General features: G+C 57.5%; 2 protein-coding genes and 2 pseudogenes across 2 annotated transcripts, besides 2 other annotated features; all 4 read right to left on the bottom strand.

Moving 5' to 3' along the window:
• On the bottom strand, positions 1–1,832 carry Tc00.1047053508061.154 (trans-sialidase, putative; the record flags this gene model as incomplete). Its single annotated transcript, XM_809727.1, has 1 exon — positions 1–1,832. A coding segment is annotated over one exon (1,832 nt), but the record flags the coding sequence as incomplete, so codon positions are not given.
• Positions 1–24,070: part of a sequence feature (areas not merged during assembly with more than two copies in the genome that could not be assigned to a particular haplotype) that runs on past the window's edge.
• Positions 2,185–2,205: a microsatellite.
• On the bottom strand, positions 3,533–6,553 carry Tc00.1047053508061.130 (annotated as a pseudogene).
• Positions 10,357–12,267, bottom strand: Tc00.1047053508061.60 (annotated as a pseudogene).
• Tc00.1047053508061.50 (dispersed gene family protein 1 (DGF-1), putative) lies at positions 13,591–23,961 on the bottom strand (the record flags this gene model as incomplete). The annotated part of the gene is made up of 1 exon (XM_809726.1): positions 13,591–23,961. One exon carries the CDS (start codon positions 23,959–23,961, stop codon positions 13,591–13,593), a length of 10,371 nt encoding a protein of 3,456 aa, XP_814819.1.

The raw sequence follows: 24,070 nt of genomic DNA, 5'->3' as shown, positions 1-24,070 counted from the left end.
CCATCACCCTCAGAAACGGCCAACCACTTCCTGTCATGGGTGTACGACAGACCAAAAAGCACCGTGCTGCTGGTGTCATTCATCTTCACGCCAATCAAGGGGATGGGGCTGCTAGCTTCCTTCGGCGCCTCGTGGATGGACACCGTCGCCACAAGAGTGAACTCGGTGTTCGCAAAGTAGTACGGCACAGTCTGCCCCATGTCGCCAACAGGCCACACCGCCCCTGCCCCGGGTCCTTTGAATGTCCATCCATTGCGAACCCTTGGCTCCCCACTCGTCACTGTTGCATTCACCCCGAGGTACTCGTCTCTCCATGTGTTCTCAGAGAAGTTACCAGACAAGAAGCCAACAAGCCCGTCAGTGGGAACACGACCATTGCACATACCTTTTTTTCTCGGGTCGACAGTGGCGCTGGAAACGAAACGGCATGATTGCAAGGCGCCGTCCAAATCCTTCCATGTCTTCACCACTTCCTTTATCCGCACCAGTTTCTCGGTCAGACGCACAGCAACAAGATTGTATGCTCCGTCGCTCTTGTTTTCGTACAGTGAAATCAACTCCTTATTATTATCCCTCATCAACAGCGAGCTGGCGGCGGCGTCATCATTTTCACGGGATACCAGCCCAACATCATACACACGTGCATTGTCCGTCACCCAAAGATGGAGCCGACCTTTTCCATTTTCCTCCTTCGCATACACCGGCGCGGTGATGAGCATCACCTCCCTTCCCTCAATGATTGCGGTGGTGGATCCACTCTGGACACCGTGCCCCTTTCGATTGTGTGAGTTGCCCCACACGCGGGTAATTGGTTGGAAGTGATCAATCCAATTGACTCCATGCGGAGTGGACATGTAAACGTCATAGTAGCCTCCAGCACAATGAGCCATCATGAAGAGTCTTTCGCCGTATTCGTATTTTTCCCACTTCACCAGGGTTGGATCCCTGCAGCCGTTACCAGGCGTCTCGGATGAAAGCTCCCATTTTTTGTCTGACGGGTCAAAACTCATGGACAGTAAAAAGCTCGTTCCATCGTTGCCTTTGGCCTGCATGGGAAACACAAGCGTGCCGTCGCGCATCACAGCACCCGATCCTCCACCGCCAATTAACTCGGTCAAGGAACCAGATTTTCCTTTGGGTTGAGGCTTCACCACATGGGTCTCATTCCACACAAGTTTCTTCTTTCCACCATCCACCGTGACAGTTCCCTTCACGAGTAAAAGGGTTGGCTCATTCTTACCTTGAATCTGCTTCTTTGTATGGCTGTAGTTTCCCAGGAGCATATAAACACTCTCCCCAAGCACAAGCGTCGTTGGTCGCAAAAATTCCGTTGTCCCAAAATTATTCGCGGCGGTGCCCACAATTTGTGTGCAAAACAAACTTTCATCTGACGTAGAAATATCCATTGAGTAACCACTTATATCCAGGTGCTTTGACAAAATCCTAGGACAGCTGCCGGCTCCGTTCTTTTCCCCGCACCGCGCCTCAGAAACGGCAAATAAATGACCCTGCACCTCAACAAGGCTGGGAACGCGGAGCGAAGCACTTTCGGTATTGATCTCAACGTCCTTCCAAGTAGCATCTATCCTTGTCGTCCCTGTAAATGGATTAATGGCATCTCTTGTTTTACTGCCCCCGGCGACAGCAGCTTCACCAGTGCAGCACATCATCACGACGAGAAGAAGCAGCACCGCGGAAGCAAACACACGCCGGGACATGTTGGGCCTCTGCCGCTCACTCTCTCTTCCTTCCCTCCTCCTTCCGCTGGATCCGGTCACGCAGCGACGGTTGTGTGTGCGGGGTGCCTGCACTGCAGCAACACGTGAGAGCATATAAATACGTGTGTGTGGGCGGTCTGTGTGCTGTTGTTTCTTTCAGACCCTTACAATTTCACAGTAGCGATTAGCGCTTGTTTTCTTTCTTTCCTAGCGTGTCTGTGTTCAATAATTGGAGAGAAAGGGGAAAAAAGCCAAGTAAAGAGGTGAGACGGTGAGCACCGCCATCCACACTGTAACTGGCACCATCATCCCCGCCGCGGTCACTCCCAACCACAACAACTCACGCACACAGACACACGGAACAAGGAGTAGGAACATTGCACCGGTACACACAGCGACGGCCACCACCAGCAGGAGCCACGGCGGGTGTGTTGTTCGTCACGCGTCAGTACACACCAAGCGAAGTACACACACACACACACACACATCAACCAGCGAGATGCAAAGGAGCACAACCGCCCTTCGCGGTGCCTACGCGCTGCAGCCCGTCGTTCACTGCTGCACCTCCCCACACCCTCCAGCTAACTCCCGGCGACTTCTCCGCCGGCGCGCATCACCTCGCACAGCCGGGGAATCCCCCGCCGTCAAATCCACAGCGGGAGAGACACGCCGGCACGTGCAGCTGCTGGGCAGAAATCCATCCGCACTCTTCCCAGGCACCCTCAGCACCACACCACTCACTGGCCTGCACGCCGCCACCATCACGCCCGCGACAAGTCGACGAGACAAATTGCGGGCTCCCGCCCTCCCTCCTCGCGAGGCACCGCACGCTGGCAGCACTTCAGGGCGGCCACCCTCGCCACAAACCACCACTCGCAGCTGCGTCTCCAATGCTCCGTTTGAGCCTCATCAAGACTGAATGTCACACCGCGGACAACCATTCCTCCGTGAAGTGGACGGATGCCAGCGGCGGGCGATAAACCAATCAGGGCCGCAGGGGGCACACACCAGCAGCACACGGCCTGTCATCATCATCGCCATCACTCCTGTCACTTGCGTGCCGCCCTCAGCACAAACCAACTCCCCGTCAATGCAGAGCAAAAAACAAAGGAGAGAGACAAGTCAAACAACCACGCACCGTCCCTCCAGCGATGAGAGTCACGCACCACAACAACAACAAGCAGGAGGGCGCAGTAAAACGACAACAACACAAACAACAATGAGCGCTCATCTCCCACGCCCCTTCCCCACACTCCCATTGTCACCGTCAGCGTTGCTCCCTCCGCACACACTCGTCGGCACGGAAAACCCCAGTGACACTAGGCACGGCACAGACGGAAACGAGCCGCTGGAATTCACCAAAAGGGCAAAAACAAAACAAAAAATGGTGAGGCTCCGGCAGAACTTACGTATGACCCACACAAACAGGAAATTAATGAAATATATTTTAAAAAGAGCACATTGTTCCACGAGTCCACACAACATCCCTCACGTTTCATGCGGCCTCCGGCCTGTCCCCTCCACTCCTCCTTTTGTGCAGTCGGTGGGACTGCACAGCAGTGAGGTCTGCACCGCGTGTGGGCAAAAAAATCAAAGAAGAGGGGAAGCACGTCACTCATGACGGCATGCAGCAACCGAACATTAAAGAGAAGAAAAGAGCAGAAGTGATGATTGTCCCAGTAGAAAACCAGCAGCAGGCAATGATAATGTAACATCAAAAAATATGTATATATATAGAAAACAAACCAAAAGAAGGACCGCGGGAAAAGCGGTAAATATTCTCCGTGAGGAGCCGCACATCCACACCCTTTGGCTCATGAGCCTGCCACGACTCCACACAGTCCCAAAAGCAGAAGCAAAAACGCCCGAGACACACATCCATGGACGGTGCTTTCGCCAACTAAACCAATGGACATCAACTCGGTGATATTCTCCGAATCAAAAATGTCGTTGCCCAAAGGCGGCGCTGCGTTGGACTCCAATGGGGTCTCTGTCCCCCCAGGCGCTGTGCTCGTGGGAGTCAGTGCAGCACCAACGTCATCCGACACGTTATCCTTGTGGTGAACAATTGTCTGGTCTCTGTTGAACGCAGGCGTGGCTGTGGTGGCATCCGCGGGCGTCGCGTAAGTGCCGTTGAGTAAATCGGGGCCGCTGTTCGTGCCCACGGCAGTGCGGACATGCGTGTCCTCTTCACGGTCAGCGTCTTGTTCTTCGCTCGTGAGCGTGTCGGCATTGGCCGGCTCGTTGTGCACGCTCCTCAAAACATACAGTGAAATTCTGTGCTGCGTCCAATCGTCTTCGGTTCCGTTCCGCAGAGAGCCTTCATCCGCCTTGCCCGCCTGCCCCATCGTCGATGCAGCCAAGTTGGGAGGCAAGGGCTCCCGGCCACCCTCAGGGCGCTCCCCACCAAAAGGTTTCCTGGCTTCAAGTACCTCCTGGCGACTGCCCGCGCTCGGTGTCGGAGACAACGCAGGCGCCATTCCACCACTGCTCGCCGCCTCTTCTTCCATTTCCCCCTTGGCAGCTGGGGTGGCAAGACCAATTACGTCAGAAGAAAAAGTTTGCCTGGAAACTGTTGGGCCCTTCTTATTTCCTAATGGTTGCGCCGGTGAGTCCTGTCTTTGTGGTGATGATGATGTGGCTTCCTGCCGCGCTTCATCCATGGCGACGGACCCATTGGCAGGCTCATCAGAAGATTCACTTGCGTGGCTGCTTTCAGGCGCACCTTTCGGGGCCGGCACCCTCGCCTCTGAAGCAGCGACTGCTTTCGTCTTCATTAGTGCTTTAAGCTTGTCATCGTACAACGCGCGGTTGTACAGCAGGACGTTGCTCACCGTCACATGAATGTTTCCTGAGTCCCTTTTGCCGTCGCCGCCAATTTAAAAGTGTGAGACGCTGTGGAACCCCAACACTGTTTTTGTCTCTTCAAAGAAGCTGTAATCCTCACCACCACCGTCGTATACCGTCAATCCATCCACGTACACAAGCAACTCCTTAAAGTAATCCATTTCCAGTCCCACCCTATGTGTTGTGTTCAGTTCCCACTTGGCATCCGCCGGCAGCGCCAAACGACTGCCGTTGAAGATTATCTCCCACTTATTTTTCTTCGCGTACAACAGATCAAAGGGCAGCGTGCTTTTGTGGTCATTCATCCTCACACTCATCAAAGGAAAGGAGCTGCCGATGCCCTCCATCACCTCCGGGACCGACACCGTCGCCAAAAGAGTGAATTTGTAGTTCGCGAAGTGGTACAGCTGTTTCTGCCCATGCTCGCCAACAGGCCACTTCGCCCACGCTCTAGACCCTTGGAACGTCAGTCCACCATCAGGAGTACTTGTCACTGCCCAGTGAACGGTTGCATTCACTCAGGGGCACTCGCCACTCCATGTATTCACAGTTGACGTGCTGGATAAGAAGCCAACCAGCCCTTTGCCAAAGTCACCGCCACAACCACTGCGCTTTTTGTCATTCTTTTCATTCCCGCAGCCGTATTCCCTCGCAATGCACGCGTCCCTTTCCTTCCAGGCAGCCAACACCTTCTTCATTTCCTTCAAATTCCCCGTCAAGTCCAAAAAAGCAATGCTGTACTGCCTACCTCCCTCCGCAGCAGCGAACTCGTACGAGCAGCGCAGTTTTCACTTTTCCTTCTTTGCTTCCTTACGCAATGACGCTTTGTCTGCGGTGTACAGCAGAGTGCTGGCGGCGACGTTCTCATTCTCAGCGGATATCGGCGCAACATCATAAATTCAGCTCATGTCCGTCAGCCACAAGTGAAGCCGACCCGTTTCTTCTTCTCCCTCCTTCCCAGATTATACCGGCCGGCTGACGAGGATGACTTTCTGTCCATCGATCGTCGCGCTGACGAAGCCACCCGGCACACCGTGCCCTGTTCGTGTCCGTGAGTTGCCCCACACGCCTGAAATAGTGTCGTATGCCTCCGTCCAACGAATCCCCCTTTCCGTCCGCCCTGCAAGCCCTGCGGCTGCCGTCCTCACACGACGTCATCATGCGGAGACCTTTGCCCTCCCATTCAAGCGTCGCAGGCTGGATGCAGCCCTCATGGCTCCTATCATTTGAAAACTCCTTATCATACACTAAACCGTTGGCGAGTATGATCAACGAAACGACCTCTCCACCATTAGTAAGTGCTTGAATGGGCAGCACACAAGAATCATCGTCCTCCAGCCGAATGCGTGCACCGCCACCACCCAGAAATTGTTTGTGGGGTTCGGCATTGGGTTTGAAATCCTTCAAAAAGCTGTCAAGAAAAACTCCCAAAGTTGTTTATTGATTCCACTCAAACTCCCTCTTATCCTTATCATCATCTTCAGAGAAAACGGTGCTCCTCGCATACCTGGACGACCAATAGCCATCAACAGCCACCTTCGTCCATGGAGCCCCTGACTCGCCATAACCCCCGACAAGAGCACATGTTTCTCCATCAGCCATAATAGTCGTTGGGCTCAATAGGCGGTCAACTTTAATGTCGTAATAATCAAACATCATGCCAGTTCCATTCGCCCACGTCCCTCCATTGACTTCCATCGACTTTGCAGCAATGCCAACACGCGATTTGCCATCCTTGTTGTTTTTGAAATGCGCTTCAGCAACGGCCACAACAACACCACTCACTCCAAAAAGAAAATTTACACGTAACAAATCACAACTGACCACCCTCGTGGCATCCATTGAATCAGAAATTAATTCCTCTCCAGTGAAAGATAATTACGCAATTTGAATTACTCTCCACAACAGCTCCACAGGGCCGCAGCACATCCGCACAAAGCAGAGAGGAAGCACCGCGGAAGTAAACACACGCCGGGACATGTTGGGCCTCGGCGGCTCACTCTCTCTTCCTTCCCTCCTCCTTCCGCTGGGTCCGGTCACGCGGCAACGGTTGTGTGTGCGGGGTGCCTTCACAGCAGCAACACGTGAGAGCATATATGTGTGTGTGCTGTTGGTCCTTTCAGTGCCTTACAATTTCACAGTGGCGATTGGCGTTTGTTTTCTTGCTTTCCTAGCGTGTCTGTCCAAGAATTGGAGAAGGCAGCGGCGGCAGAAAGACAACAACAACGGTACACACCGTCACCCATCCACAGTGAGTGGCACCATCCCCGCAGCCATTATTCCCCAGTACCCCCAACAGCATAAATAAATGTAAAGTATTTAAAAAGCGAACAGCCTCCCAATGAGGTACCGCGGGCAATGGCGCTGCAAAAAAGACAAATGACAGAGCCACGTGTGCAGTGAAGAAGCACGAGAGTTGCACTGCAAAGACACGACGGCGTGATACCCCGTGGGGAGCACCGATACAGACCAGCACGTCACGTGAAAGAAGACTTGTTTCTTCCACTCAAGAAAGAAGAAAAGAGCCTCAGCGCCCAATGATGAGAGGTTGCCTGTACCTCCTCGCAGGACCAGCAAGCTCTGTGGGCAAAAAGATGCAGTTGACGCTCTGCTGCACGCATGACGGCCGTCTCATCCTTCACAATGGCAACCACATCCTGTGGCACCACACGCCGCAGTCGATGTGCACAGTCTCCGTCTCACTCACTCCTGTCCCTCTCACTGAAAAAACATTGGTGGCCGTGGCACACTCACCGACGCGTCAGAAATCACTTGTTTTTCTTCTTCCCTTGCACATCGCACAGCAGCACCGCCAAACGCATGTCACTCCTCCTTTCGCGGGTTCTCCTCAGACACGCCTCCTGCCACATGCATCAACCCACAGCCACACAGTCCGTAAACGCCACGCAGTCGCCCCGCATGACGGTGCCGCACACACCAACACGGCGCCCCGCCACTCGGCGCAAGCAGTGTCTGGACACACAAAACAGGTTGCCCCAGACAACGACATCCCCCTCCAAGCAGTGAGGCAGGACTCGTCAGTAACAATCAAACAACCAGCCCTTAGTCTCCTCCTTCCGCCATGCACGAGGTTCTGCCTGCCACATGCATCATCCGTGACGCCCGGGCTCTCAATGAGTAGACAAGGCGGTATGGTCCCCTCGACTCAACAAGAAGCCCATTGACAATTCTCAGCCAGTCGTCTCCATGGGCCATGCATGAGGAGCACCAGGGCAAGAATGCACAGAAGATTGCATGCAAAACGCCAACTCATTCCGCGTCAATAAAAAGTGTGGCATCATACATATGTTCCACGACAAGGTTGGGTGGCGCTTCCGTGAGAAGTCCCCAATAAACACACATCGCACGTGATCACAATAAAAAAAAAGCAACGCCTCCAGTCTGGCTGTCATTCGGCGGTACAGATCAAAGCACAATCCAAAAAATGCCACAAACCATCACATATTTCACACAGACCATCGACAGCTCACGCGGCAAATGCACAGCACGGAAGAAGAGTCATGCCCACAAACACGCAACACACAGACACAGTAAGAGAGTTGGGAAAAGCAGCACCCAAAGCCATTCTTTGTGGATGCAAATGATAATAGCACCAAACAAAGTGAAGCACCAGTCGGGCACCACATATGGGCCACAGACACCATCCACCCGCCCATTCACTCTTCCTCCTCCCAATGGCGTGGCCCTCCTGCACCTCCACAAACACGTTTGCCTCTCAGTCATGCGAGCCTCAGACGCAAGCACTCAAGTGGCGTTTCGGTAATACAAAATTCAACACCTATGAAAAACAGAGGACGTGCTCGAAGAGGCCACACGGCTCCTCAACGCACCCTCAGGCCCTCCTCACGACTCTGCAATGCGGCGGAAAGGAGTACAGGCGGCTCTCGTGTCACAGAGGGCGGCCAATGGGAGCGGTTTTCAAAGCGCAGAAAATGCCGAGGTGTGAAACAGAAGAGTTTGTGGGAGGGCCCGCAGGGGACGTCACCTGCCACGCCTGGCATGCGTCGTCTCATTCGTGCAACGGAGAACCAACGACACGGTTGTTGCGGTGCCTGTCCGTGAGTGCACCTCACTCCCGCGCCAATGAACGCCTCAAGGAACATCCTGCCGAGGGCAAGCAGCTGGCCGTGCAGACAATCCCGAGTCTCGTCAACGTTCCAGCAGCCGCTCTTTTGGGCAAGGCGTCGCTCTCTTCTTCCTTGTCTCCCGTGTGCCATTCTCGTATGAAATGAAAATGCCTTCCACAACTGGCGTCATCAAGCACCTCCAAGTAAATTAGGAAGGATTCACGACCTCGAGAAAAAGCATCCAAGTTGTAGTCAACGTAAACTCAATAATGCATTTCATCTTCTGCCGCCGCGTGCATTGCAGCTCCCCTAAGCCGCCCACTGTTTCTTCCTTTCCTGTAGACCCAAACCGCATGGTACACTTGGATTTGCTCGGATCATCCACGGGATCGCGCAATGGTGTCCACCACGCCCGTGCAGCTCGTGACAGCACCACTTCCCCGTCCACTTCTGCGGCACCGAATAGCGTGAAATAGGGATCCAGAACACCAAATCTGCGAGGCAAACACACATGCATCACTCCAACGAGTGCCACTGAGAGAAATCACACGACAGCACACCATCTCTCGCCCTCCCATCAGCGATTTGCCGTCAACAACAACAACAGCATTGAGGAGCAGCCTCGAGACAATCCCTGAGAGCTGTCCCCACCTCGGCGAGCGACCGACTCCGCGAACCCTGCACTCCAGTGCCGTTCCGGAAAGAACTCCTGCCACCGCCAACCGTGTTTCCCTGTCGCGTTGGCACACGGAGCCCGCTTCAGAGAAACAACAACACGCTCCATTCAAAACGTGGCTATGAGAGTGCATGGCAACAGGCGCAGGGCGCACCCTCTCAGTTTCCAGTGCCGACAAAGTAAAAGAGCATCAGTGCCGACTTGCTACAGCACGCACAGTTGTGCCTCTGTTGTCCTCCCTCGTGCTTTCGCAAATAAATCGTAATGCCCGCACCGCGGTAGCACGTGCCCCCACACCTCATGGTGCCACAACTGTGTCCCGGCACGACGCGGCTGGTCCGGGTGCCGGTAGATGCCGTCTGCATTGCGCCAACAACAAAACAAAAGAACCCACAAGGGAAATATTGCCTGCTCCTGGATTCCCCCGGCAATACGGGATACGGCCACAGCCCCGCAGCAAACACAACGCACACGAAGTGAGCAATCACCCAAAGAGCCACACGCAGAAGCGGATCCTCACCCATGACGCGGCGTCTCACCCCACGCGGTCACACGGAGCGCACTGATTCCTCAATAAAACTTATGCTTCGTCCATCCCTTAAAAATGCTTCTGTCAGTGATGGGAATCAGAACACAATAGAATAAAATGGACAATGCAATAACGCCGTGACACCGCCAGCCACAATGATTCCCAAATACCCTGCAATTCTCCAATCATGCCTCTTTTGCACACACACAATTAACACACTATAAGAAAATCACCCAATACTTTTCACCAGAAACCAAACAACCCCTTTCCCTCCCTAATTTCTTCGGTCACTGTTATGTTCGATAGCGTTGGACATTTTGGCATTTGTGTTCGGTGCTGCCGCATAGGACTGGTGCACCCTCACCGCATGCACACACAAAAGTATCCAAAAATATATAACTCCCACAATATTTCTTTACCACAAATCAAAATTGCCCTTTCCCCAATTTGTTTTCCTATTTCGACGGTTCTTCCACACTTCGGAGTGCTTCGTCACTTCTAAAGTCTCTGGATGATATTGACACTTGGTACTGGCGCACCTCTTCCTTCCAGAACGCCGCAATTTTTTGACTTTCCTCCTCGCTCACATTATCGGAATTTACAACATCACATCTCCGCCAGCCATTCATCGGCGTGCTGTCTGCTTGCTGCACATAAATCATCTCCCACGACATGTCTCGAGATAACTCCTCCCAAGCATTAAAATATGCCGCCAGGCACTCAGTGAACTGCCTCACAGTGCCGGTTATCGTGTGGTGCCCACCCGCCGTAGTCATCCGCAGCCCAAACAGCGTCTTCCGCGGTAGCTTCACAAAGGGAAAAAAAGTCCACCAGCGGAAAGTTCTTCGTCTCCGGTGTGCAAGCAGCCGATGCTTTATATTAGTATTTGTACAGTATTCCATTGCAACCACTCCACATATAACTCGGTGGGGTGCCCTTCAGAATATGCCTTCAGCACTGCGTACTGTCGTCCACGGCGTGCTGGTGGCCCCAGCTCCTTCAGGTCCTCTACTAATGCACCGAAAAACTCCCCCAAAACACGAATGCGCGCAAGCCAAACCCTCCCGTACATTCAGACAAAAGAGTATTCTCACCCCAATACCAGCAACAGAAAAGAAAATTACCTTTCCCACTCATCACGTTCCCCAAAATAGTGCGGTATTCGACGCTCGAGGCAAACAGATATCGGTGCGTTCAGAAATACCTCAGCACCGACTTCTCCTCTTGCTCGGACAACCCTCACGAGCTTTTGAGACGGATCCCCAGAATACCACAGTCTCACTCCCCCATGCGTAAAGTGCTTTTCACCATCCCGGGAATTGATACCATCCAAGGCATCCTCAATGGCAGCAGATTGCGCAATAAACTTATTCGCATCAAAGATGTAACGTGGTATCGGCCCCACTTTCTCCATGCGTTCTTTGACCTCTTTCCAGCATTCCGCTTTTTTCTCCGCAGTCTCGTCACGCTTCATCCATGCACACATCGCCTTCACATCCATCTCGGCGGGGCAATTCATGATGATTCGCGCGGCTCCTTTTTGTCTCTCCCATTTTTCATAGTTGCTTACCTCTGGCGATGACACCACAATCATGCCCCATTCATTAAAAGGTGAAAACCAACTCGCTGGCATCCCTTTCTCTGTCACGTCGTAGATAACATACCCTTTCATCTTCAAATGCTCCAAATCATACAAAACATTCCTGGATGTTTTACTACCCACGTATCTTGTCACCGCCTTGATGGTCTTGTTAAACACTTACGCCTTAACTCCACCAACAAAGCACACAACCATTGGGAGTTGCTCCACATCGTAGTGCAGCAGCTGGTAGAGGAGGTACGAGCCGGCACCCATCGATTTCCCGATCCCGGGCGTCCCAATCAACACACGCTGCTTGGGCTCAAAGTCGGTCCGACCGTGATGGGTGGACCATTCGGTGAGACCGCCGCTGACGATCTGCCACACTCGCTCCATCTCACAGTTCACATAGCAGTCACAAGTGGATTTATTCTCATTCCATTTCCACGTGTACGGCCATCCCCTGTCCGAGGTGAGCACCATCAGCCTGAGACGCTCTGCACCGGATTGCTGCACATCGTCATCCTTTTCGAGGGTGCCGCCAACTGCCTTGTACGTCCATGACTGCGGTGGTTTCCCCTCCCTCACATCCATTCCCGTCCCCTCGCCGCCAGGAAGTTCCACCACATAGTGCCACCTCGAACTGCGCACAGACGCGTACAATCCCTTCAGTTACCTCGGTGCGCTCGACTTCTTTGGGTTCCTCGCTTCATCAAAGGCTGCATCCAGGAACCTTTTAGTGATTTCATGAACACTTGCCGTTACCTCCGCAGCAGCCACCAACCACTTCAGTAGATTGTCCACACCAGCCTCGTGAAGCCTGCGTACATCCTCTTCCATATCAATTTCATCCCTTACAGTCCTCTCCATCCTCTTGTAACGATCGGATGTCTGCATTTCGCCCAATACTCCCGCACCGCAAATATGCTTCTTGGGGTCCTTAAGAAACTCCTCCAACAAGACATCCCGATTGGCGTCCAAAGCGCCCCTGCCGTCCAATTCCATCGTAAGAAATTCATTCAGCTTCATTTTATCCACGCGAACCCTTCCTTTAAACACCGCATACTTAATCCTAGTGGAAACGTCAATCCCCAGTTCTTTTCGTTCTCGCCTTGCTTTTTCTTCTGCTTCCCACCTCTCTTCTCTCAGTACATAAGAGTAGGCTGTGTTTATTTGTGCCATTGCGAGAGGAATGACCGTATCCTTTTTTTTAAAGTCCCTCCAATGCCTGAGAGTGAGAGGACGTTCGTGTGAAAGCTTATTTAAGGCCCCCAATGGCATGTAAAACTCCTCACGCTCTTTTTTCAGCTCTTGGTATGACGGGGATGCCTTTATTGCGTCCAATAACACTTCGTCTTGGATGAACTTATTGGGACTACCTAAAAATTCCTCCATATAGACGTACCCATTGAATTCCTCAACGCCCCTGCCGTCAAAATAATTCCGAAGGAAATCATTCAGCCGCATTTCCATGGTGCGTTTCTTTTCCTCCAGCAGTACTTTATCCAGCCAATTGTCAAGAGTCCATTTTGTTCGCCGCGTTTCCTCCACTCTTATGTGGGTCGCAGCGGGTTGATCCGTCTCGTCATCGGACTCCAGCCTTGCTCTCGTCTGGCAATCTCCTTGCGGCACAGCAGACGCCTGACACTCGGCATTGTCATCCCCGTGCACTCTCTTGCGCTTTCCAGGCATTGTTTCTCCTTGTCCTCGTGGTTGGATTGAGTTGAAGCTGAACCCCAAACAAAAAACAAAGAAGGTGCATATAATAAAGAAAGAAAGAAAAGGAGAATACCCACAGAAATGACTGACAGTCACGGCAAGAGAGTCATCCACACAGTGTGACAGCACAAGGTGAGTTCGGTTACGCAGCAGGAAGAAAAACACGCACATTTCAGCACAAAATAAAGGCACTTCAAACAACGCCAAAAAAGACACAGTGCAGTGGCGACTGAACCGAAGCTCCTCCTACGCAGCCATCATGGAACGAAAGAAATTCACAAGCTCAGTCGCAAAAAACAGAAACCAAAAAAAAATAAAGAGCGGCGCTGTCGGTGCTGTGAGCGATGGATGGCCGTGGTGCGCAGCATATCCGTGGCCCTGCGCCCTCCCCCATCAACCAGCACTGCAAACCTATCAATTCTACGCGTTGCACGTCACAGAAGAGTATAATTAATGCTGCAGCTCGCACTGGAAGCACGGTCGAACAGGCTCAGGGCGTCTGAGAGGGTGTCACCGGACATGGGCTGCAGCTGTGCGGGTGGTCGGTACGACGACGCAGCGGTGGTGCCTATGGCGTACGATGATAACGCCATGTCGTAGAGCTTCTGCATCTCCTCGTTGCTCTCCTCGTCATCGCGCAGCAGCGCCTCCAGCCCTCCACGCCGCGGCTCGCGCAGCTCCTGCCAGTGGCGGTCCTCCGCATACCACACAACGACGCTGTACACAGTGACCGCAAGCAGCACAGTGGTCAGCAGCAGCACGATCGCCACGTACGCCCTCGCACCGCCGTCGCTCAGCGCAAGGTGGTTGGTCGCGCTGACCAGGCACAGCACCGCAAGGAGCAGAAAGCTCGCAGTGTGCATCACTGTCAGGAAGGCCGAGCGCATCATGTTCATGAAGGCAACCACGCCCGCACCCGCAAGCAGCACAGCCGCCATGCAGAAGTACTGGACGTGGCAGCCTCCCACGGGCGGGTGCACAGCCGCAATCAGGCACACCACACACAGCACCGACAGCTGGAACACGCACCAGTACACGCGGCTGCCCCTCATGTTCGTCAGCATGCCGCCGTACATCCGCTGCTGCGCCGCGGGGTGCCAATACCCGACGGGGTACAGCAGGCGCTCGTGCAGCGGCTTCCTAAAAAACTGCCAGTACCTCTCGAAGCTCGCGCCCGTGTAGCGGGCAATGAAGTAGCACACGCCAGCAGGGAACGCCACACCGTACAGCACGCCAACGACACCGATCACGCGGTGCTGCACGCGGGCGCCTGGCGTTGCCAGTGCAAACACGGAGCCAAAAAAAATGCCGAGGTGCATCGCGTGCGCCACAACGTACGTCAGGCTCGGGAAGCGCATCGCAGCCCACGCACTCGCCGCGTCCACGCCGCGCCACCGCTGGAAGGCCGCCGTCGCACCGCAGTGCACGCACCCGAACACAGCGGCGAGCAGCGCGTTGCCCACCACCATCCACAGCGGGTCAAGGGCAGCGAACACCGACAGGAAGTACGGCAGCGCAGCGGTGCTCGCACGCTCCTGCGCCGAGGCGCATGACATCCTCGCGAACACGCCGAGCGCCTGCATCTCCAGGACGGAGCCCAGCCCGCCGGTCACCACCACCGCAACAGCCGTCGCACCCGCAACAACGCCAGTGATCGCCAAGAGAGTGCCGGCAGCGGCGGGCAGCGTGTTCGGCCTGATCGTGAAGGACCCAAGCAGCACACCCTTGCAGCCGCCAAACACCGCCGCAGCGTCGCAGCGAATGACTAGCGTCTCGTCGGCAGCAATAAAGTAACCGCGGTGCACGGGCACAGCCAGCTCCAGGACGGTGGACGGATTCGTCGCGTTGCGCACCCACGTCGCGTTGCTCAGCATCGCTCCCCACGGACCACCGAACCCGCGCGGCTGCACCGTCGACACCGGCACAAAGCTCAGGTGCGTGCCAAGCTGCGGGTCGCATGCCCACCGAAACGGCGGCGGCAGCGCCACCATCAGCAGCGTCGGGACGGCGCTCCCACTGCCGCGGATGTCCTTCTGCGTCAGGCTCCCACCAGCCGTCGTCGTCGTCACAGCAAGCGTCGGGCACGCCACGTCGCTCCACCACAGCGTGCTGCTCACCGACGCCGTCGGGGTCCGCGTGGGCGGCAGTGCCACCGTCTCCGTCACTTGCAGGGTCTTCGTCGGCCCGTAATGCGTCGGACTGTAGTGAGCCGTGCTCAAACTCGGCGTCCATGTCGGCGTCGGGCTGCGCGTCTCCGTCAGCGTCGCCGTGTGGCTCAGCGGCATAGCGGGCGTGCGGTTGCACCCGTCCACGTGCGGCAGGTACACCGGCAGACAATCGCGCCCGTACCCGCCATCAGCACAGCGGCAGCGGCACGACCTCGACATCGTCCTCGTCGCAGCAGCAAAGCAGCGCACGTCGGCGTCGCACACGCCACACGCCACGGGGCGGAATTCCCCGATGATGCCGGCGGACCTGTAGTCCATCGGCTGCAGCGCCTGCCCGTTGAGCGTCAGGCACCCCACGACGAATCTTCGGCCGGCGCCCACAAGAGCTACGGTGCCGTCCATCACGACGGGCCCGCTGCCAGTGTTCCCGTGGAGCGTCAGCGTGCTCTGCACAAGGTCCGCACTGCGCGGGTACGACGGCACAGACAGAAGCCTGCCGCTGATGCTGTTGCCGCGCACCGACAGCCACGACCCGGACGCAAACGACGCCAACCCCCGCAGCACCAGCAGCGCGCCATCCGTCAGCGCACCGGCGTTGTCGTTCACTACGACGGCGGACGCGTTGGCCTCCACCCCGCCGCCAAACACCAATCCATGCGCGGCGTACACCTGGCTCCCCGACACGCGTAGCACAGCGCCCCCAGACGCAACCACGCGCGCACTCGCGTACAACGCATATTCGCCACCGAACACAGCCGCGTCCAGCGCGACACCGCCACCGACGAGCTCCAGCACGACGCCGTCCACCACCACCGTCCGCCCACCTGTCACCACGGTCACGAGGGCAACGCCGGACACAACCAGCACGGACCGCACGAGCCGCAGGCCCGACAGCACAAGCACCGGTGCGTACGGCGAGGACTGCGAGCCGGGAAGATACACAAGCGGCGTCGGCCTCGCGGCAACCAGCAGGGAGTCCGTCACCGTCAGCACAGACCCTGCGGGATACGTCCCGGTCAGAACAAGCGCACCGTTCAGCGCCTCCACATCGCACACGGACAGCTCCACCGGCCCGCCCTCGTCGCTCCCCTCCGCTCCCGCACCGCGCAACGATCTACCGCCCATCACGTACAGCACGGCACCGTTCAGCAGCGACACGTTCTGCACAACGATCCGCACGCCGTCCCGCGCCATCCACGGCACGTAGAGCACAGGACTCACGCCGTCCAGCACAAAGTGGCGCAGCGTCACCTCGCTCGCACCGGCAGGCACAACGAACACCGACTGCACCGCCACGCCCTCGCGGACAAACACACTCAGCGCAGTGCCCGCAGCGGGCGGCAGCGCGGGAGCTCCCACAGGCACGCACGCCTCGCCGTGCCCGCCGCTGCCGCACACGCACACGCACACACCGTTCTCCATCCTTGCAGACGCCGTCCCGGGAGCGTAGCAGTGCGTGTCCCAGTCGCAGGCGTCGCACCCAGCAACGTCGATGCTCCCAGCGTCGCCAAAACCAGCCGCTGCGTACTCCTCCGCCGTCGACAGGACACGTCCACCAGCGCCGTTGCACGCCACCCTCAAATGCGCCCCAGCCGCAAGCAACAGGCTCAGCGACAGCATCCGTGGAAGCAGCGCTCGGTTGCGCACAAAGCTCAGCGTGCTCCCAGCAGCGGTCACAGCGCCAGCGGCGTGGAGCATCTCCCTCGAGACGCCGTCGTGCACGTTGCCCTTCGCCAGCAGCATCGACCCGTCGGCCAGCCTCACCGTCGAATAAAACGCCACCGCGTAGTCCTCCGTCAACAAGAATTCGTTCCGCATAAACGCCACTGCGGAGCCCGACACGCTCACAGCCCCACGCACAGACACCGCGTGCTTGCACAGCAGAAAGTCGCTGTCAACAAACGCCACCACAGAGCCGCCACTGGCCGCAATGCCGCCCTCCACAGACACGCACAGCCCCAGAGCCGTCTGCACCAACAGCCCGTCCACGTACAGCGCACCGCGCGACGACAGCGCCACGCCGCCAACCACCAACACGCCAACAGCGCCGCGGAACACAGCCGCCACATGCGTGCGCGCAATGGTCAGCACGCTCCCCGTCAGATCCACGCTGTGCACCACGAGGCACGCGGACGCATCGCCAAGGTCGTAGGCGCCGCGGTACGCAACGCGCTTCTCCGCAATCAGCACCGAGTCCACCACAGTGACGCGCGAGCCCGGCGGAAATCGGTTCGCCACCACCACGCCGCCGCCGGAGCGCGACTCAAGCCCGCTGATCAACACATCGACGCGCTCGCCAGCAGGCGGATCGGAACGACACCCGACAACGTACAGGCTCGCTCTACCCACAAACGTGCAGTTCGCCAGCGTCACGTTGCGCACGCCCCCTGACATCGACTCCACGTCCACCACGACGTCCGCCGCAAAGGTCACACCAACGTAGCACACCACCGACGTCCCGAAACCGGCGCCCACCTCCACATCCACACGCACGTCCCGCACGCACAAGTCGGCGCCGTCCGTGCTCGGTGGCTCGGGAACAGCAACGGGCAGGCATGCATCGCCGTAGCCGCCCTCAGTACACGTGCAGGCGCAGCCATCACTCGAGACCGTCGTCGTGTACGCGGGGAAGCACGACGCCGCAAAGGCGCATGGATCGCCGCAGGTCAAAATGGTGGCGTTGTACACGGACGGAATAATGTATTTCACTCTCTCCTCGCCGTTCACAGTGTTGCACGCAGCCACAATCGCTCCGTTTGTGAGTTCTCTGGGAGCTGCAGGTATCCACAGAACTGTCGGCGTGCCCGCGCTGGACACGAATTGGTTGCCGGACACAGACACCGTGGAGTCACGAGGACTCAACATAGCTCTCAGGACGGCGAAAGCATCCAATGGGGATTCACGGCAGAGATTACCGCTCAACTGCAGCCAGGAGTTGTAGTAAATGTAGGAAAGAAAATTTGAATAAAATACAACCGAGCTTCCCTGAATGTCGTTGCCCTGAAACAAAAACGATGATTTAGACTCCACAATTAAGGCCCAACGAAAAAAAATGGCGTACTGCACCTGACTCGTCACAAGATTGCCTCGAATCACCACGGCAGAGTTGTTCAGTACACTCAACGACGAAGACTGGCTAGGCCCTTCAAGATATATCAGCGTACTGTTAGCGCCGGCCATATGAAAAGTGTTGCCCACCACAGCAAACACGGAGTGCCACGACACCCTCAGCGCACATTCAACAACGTGAATGGCGTTTGAAGATGCCGTCACGCTATGAAACACGTTGCCACTGAGCACCACCGCGGAGTCGTTGCTGATCGCCAGCTCATTCATTGAAACACACGACGGCCTCCTAAGGACCAAACCCGACCGAGAGATCAGCCTCGTGACCGCAAAGTGGTTACCGCTGACCGTGATGTTCGTGTGCGGCGGAAACACACCCTCCGGGCTAAGCAGCGCGTCACGGAACGTGTTACCGGTGACGACGATGTTCAGCGACCCCACAGCGGCGTACGCGTTGCCCAAAAGCAACAGCACGGCGCCGTCCCTCCACGTGCATCCATCGAACGTGACATTCGCCACGTCGTCATTCATCGCCCCTATCAGCACCGTCAGAATCATGCCGCCCCCGCTGAACGTCACGTTGCGGTAGCACAGCCACGACAGCCCGCTGCCCACAGCCTGCGCCACCTCGGGGTACACCATGTCGCTGATGCACTCACCAACCGGCGGTGGCGGCGTGGGCGGCACTGGCGGCGTGGGCGGTGGCGGTGGGCCAGCAGGCACAGGCGCCGGGACGCACACACCGCCGTGCCCTCCAGCAGCGCACTGGCACTTGCAGTCAATGACCGCCGTCGTCAGCGGGGCAAAGCAGTCGCCCTCCTTCGTGCACTCCCCGCAAGCGGCAACCGTCGTCACGTCGGTGATGCCGTTCAGCTCCAGTTCTTCCGCCGTCGTCACCACCCGTCCTGCGATCGTCAGGCACCCAGCAACGAACCGGTAGCCGGCGTCAGCCCGAAATAAAAGGGACACCGACAACCCCGTCGAGCCCATCTTGCAGCCAGACAGCGTCACCACGCTGCTGCCGTCAATGCTCAAAAAAGCGGATTCGGATTCCTGAAACATCGCACCCACTCCCACGTCGTTGTCACGCCAATCCAGCCAGCTTGACCGCTCAACGGTCCACAATTCTTCTGCAAAGACGGCATAGGACACAGAACCGCTGTTCCCCACCACGCGCAACACGCTGTGATCCGACACGCTGAAGTCTAGGCACTGATACAGGAGGCTTCTCCCGGAGGCCATCGTATTGTTGAGCAGTGCTAAAACAGAGTGATCGCAGACACCAAGGATATTCAAGTAAAACAGGTGTGTGTATCCATCGAAGCTGCAGTACCGCGCGTACAGCGAGCTGCCACCCACCAGCGTCAGCGTCCCGGTCGAGTACAAACCAAACGCATCATACCTCATTGCATGCGCCTTGACGTTGCTGACCAACAGCGAGGATGCACTCAACACAACGTCGTGCAGAGTCACAACGCTCAGCTTGTTGTTCACTGTGTCAGGCAAATAGACCGCGGGGGACTGCACCGCGTCAACCTCCGTGACGGCAATGTCGCAGTGCTGCGGGAGGGCACGTATAAAAGCAACAACGGAGGACCGCATCACCGTCTGGCTCACGCGGATCAGGACTCCGGATGACTCGGCCGACTCAGCGCCACCAACAAACCGCATCGCGGCTTCGTCACGGAATGTGCACCCGGTGAACGTGATGTTGATGGGGAGATGCAGCGGCATACTTTCAAAGGAAAACGTCAGCACAGCACCCACGCCGCTGAATGTCACGCCCACGTAGCAGTGGTGCGTCTTCCACATGTTCAGCGTGAGGTTATTCAGCGTCTGGTTCACCACACAGCTTGTGTCACCGTCGACGGCTCTCTCCGCCACGGGCGGCACAACCGTGTCGGGCACCTCGAAGGGAAGGCACGACGCGCCATGCCATCCGTCCTTGCAGCTGCACGAGCACGAGCTGCGGTCCACCGACTCCGTCCCGGGCATGTAGCACGCCGCATCATCGTTGCACGTGCCACACCAAAACACCACCACGCCCTCCGGAAACACACCGTCGTACAACACCTCCTCACCGTCCTGCAGGTTGCACCCCACCACAAACTTCGCGGGTGAAGCCAAAATCGTGGTTGACGGAGCAAAACTAGAAAAGGCCATGCCCCTGTTGACCTGACGGTTGTGTGCAAGCACCACAGTGGTGCCGCGGTCCGACAGCTGAATCGTGCTCTGGGAGTACGTCATACTTAGTACTGAGGCTGCACTCACATCGTTGCCCTCCACACGCCACTGCGCACCACCCTCGAGAATCAAAGAGCCGTCCAAGTACAACAGCGCGGAATTAGAAACCTTCGTGCTGCCAGCAAAGTCGCAGTCCGCCACTCTCAGCAGCCCCGCGGAGCTCACGGTGGTCTCATCAGAAAAATAAATGCCATTAACAGCTCCCATCGTGTTGTTCTCGACGTCAAAGTAGCCGCCGTTCTTCATGTCAACAACGTATACATAAACAGATGATCCCATACCGTTAGTCTCCATCGTACTCAGCGTATTTCCCTTCACGATGATCCCGCCACCATCAACAACAAGGTCATCGGCGAAATAGACTGCGCAATCATTCCCCTCAACGTTGTTTTCAAGCAGCAGCAGCGTCGAGTTCGCACCAAAAACAAAATCCAAAAAGGCAACGGCGTGGCTCGACGTCGTCACAAGCGTACTGCCCACCACCAGTATCTGGGAGCTCACGCCAAAATCACTCTCAAACTCCAATGCACCAGAATCCAGCATCGAAGAAGTTACGTTCACGTGCACACGCGCACCACTCCCCTTGATCGACAGGTCCATGAGGACGCACTGCAGCAGCGTGATGTTGAGTGTCTGTTCTGGCGCGTCGAAATGTGACAGGTCCAGCAGAATCGCGGCAGTGAAGGTCACGTTGACAAAGCACAGACCACGCACACCGGGATCAGGATCGTCCACGGAGCTGATGCTGCCACCGTGCACGCAGCGGACCTCCGTGTCCTTCGCGTCAGGGAGCGGGAGCGGCCCAAGACCGTCCGGAACCGCAGCCGGCAGGCACGTGTCACCGTAGCCGCCAGCAGCACACACACACTCACAGCCGCTGATGCTGCTCGTCCTCGCTGCAAAGCACACGGCCTCCACGGTGCACGCACCACAGTCCAGTGCCGTCACGGGCGTCCCAATATTGAGCTCTTCTTGGTAATCCGTCACAGGAGAGCCCATTGCCTCGTTGCACACGCCGCAGATGATCGGGCGCGCGTCGGATGGTGGTGACCATTTGCTTGTCATATGCGCAATGGTTGACGAATAGGAGCCGTACGTGAAGTCGTTGTAAATTATTGACCACACACTCCGATCGCGGAACGCCACGCTGCTTTCCTTGACTATGTACACAACGTAGGCGGTGCGGAACTCGTTGTTGCGGTGCACCAGCCAGCTGCCGCCAGTCACAGTCAGCGTGTTTGCAATGAGCATGGCGAAGCCGAGACGGAAAGTGCTGGACACAATCTGCAGCGCGCTGCCGCCAGTCACCGCAACATCCTTGAACACACACGCGCCTTTGTAATATTCGGTGCTCGGTGCAATCCACGAGCTGTTCTGTATGGAGAACACGGAGCCGCCGCTCACACGCAGGTCCGACGCAAGGGCGTACATTACGTGCGTCCGCGACCTAATAACGCAGTTGTCCATGTAGAAGACGCTGGACAGGTTCACGCCGAGGCCGCGCTCCAAGAGGATAGCAGCGCACGATTCCCCGCCACAAAACAGCGTCGACCGCGTCATGACAAAGCGCGTCGACAGCAGCCGGACGCCGTCCAGGACAAGCGCGGGGCCATACCTCAATCCCTCGTAGCCACGGGTCGTCGTCACGTACTGCGACCCGCCAACCGTCGCGCGCAGCGTTGAGTTCGCCAGCAGCACACTCGAGTGCAGCGGCATCGCGCCATGCAGCACGATCGTGCCCTCCAGCGACGTCACATTCGTTATGTTGACGAGGGCGTGGGGCATCAGGTGCGCCGTGCTCTCGCTGAGGCCACCAATCAGCAGCTGCGCACCGCCCTCAAGCACGCAGTGGCGCAGCGTCACGTTCAGCGCGTCAGCAAACGCGTCCATCGAGCGCAGGTCCACCGCCATAGTGATCGGTCCACCGAACACCACCGAGTCGAAGCACGCCGTCGCCCGCCCGCCGCCAACCGTCACCGACTCCGTCAGCGTCACGCCACTCACGCAGCCCTGCGCACCGCCACCACCGCCGGCCCTCGCAGGCGGCACGTCGAACGGCAGGCACGCCTCGCCCACGCCGCCGGCAAGGCAGCTGCATGCACAGTCGGAGAACGAAGCCGTCAGCGCATCGAAGCACGCCAGCGCTGCCGCGCAGCCATCGCACGGCACCACGCTCACGGAGAGCAGGCCGGCCATGCGGTAGTCGCCGCTGCTCCGCAGCACCCGGCCGCCGGCACGGTTGCACTGCACCGACACGGCGCCGCTCGTGATCGTCGGTCCGGAGACAAGCGTCGCGCCAGTGGCAGCGCAGCGCGCAATCGACACGGCACCGCCGCTCAGCGTCACACCCGACAGCGATGCCACAGACGACGCCTCGCCCACCGCCCACACGTCGTGCAGCTCCAGCCACCCGCCGCCACTGACCGTCCCACCGTCGCAGCGCACCAGCGAGGACGTGACAGACCCCTCGACGCCCACGAAGCGCAGCACCGAATCAAACACCGCGAGGCGCTCGCCAAGCACAAGGCCGCCGCCGCTGCTCACAACCGACACGTTTGTCACGGAGAACACCGAGTGGCCCCGCAGACTGAGACGCGACGAGAACGCCACACGCATCGCGGACGCGGTCGGACCGCCCGACGCCTCCAGCAACACGCCGTCAAGCAACACCGCGCTCGACAGCAGGTCCACGTCGCCGCCAACGTACACCGCCGACCCGCCCGCCTCCGTCGACCTCAGCACAGTGTTGCTCACACGCAGCTGCGACTGCAGCAGCGACGTCGCGTGCAGCACAAACGGCGACGCCACCGCATCCGTCAGCCCGCTCAGCTGCGAGTAGCGCATCGGCCCCGCCGTCACAATCTTCGAGTCACGGACCGTCACGTTCGTGTGTGCCGGCAGGTTGTGCACAAACACAAGCGAGCAATAGCTCCCGGACAGCCCGCTCACGCTCACCACCAGGCTCCGGTCACTCGCCGGCTCGCCGCTGTAGCCCCGCACGTAGATCTGCGCACCGCCGTCGCACACGCATTTCCTCAGTTCGATGTGCAGCGCACCGGGAAGCATCGCCGGCACGTCGAGCACCACAGCCACGCCGTTCGTGATGGACACGCCGTCCATCATCACCGTGTCCACGGCGCGGCCAACCGTGATGGCTCTGTCCACCGTGCCGCCCCGCAGTCGCAACACCACCGCATGCACCGCGGGCATCCACGCCGCCGCAGCAACCAGCGCCAACGCCACAAGCAGCGCCAAAAGCGCAGCCGCAATGGCCCTGCGCCGCACACGGTGCCGGCTGCGCGGACACGCACCCACCGCAGACCGCATCCACCGACCCAAACAGGTACCAACAGAGCTCTCGTGGTGTGTCACACTCGCACCGTCGACCGCACCTCCTGCCTAGCAAAATCCCTTCTACAGATGGCGAATCCAGATA

Source organism: Trypanosoma cruzi, genomic scaffold (genome assembly GCF_000209065.1).
Source record: "Trypanosoma cruzi strain CL Brener 1047053516627 genomic scaffold, whole genome shotgun sequence".
Classification (NCBI taxonomy): domain Eukaryota; phylum Euglenozoa; class Kinetoplastea; order Trypanosomatida; family Trypanosomatidae; genus Trypanosoma; species Trypanosoma cruzi.
This window is presented reverse-complemented; position numbering and strand designations above follow the sequence as displayed.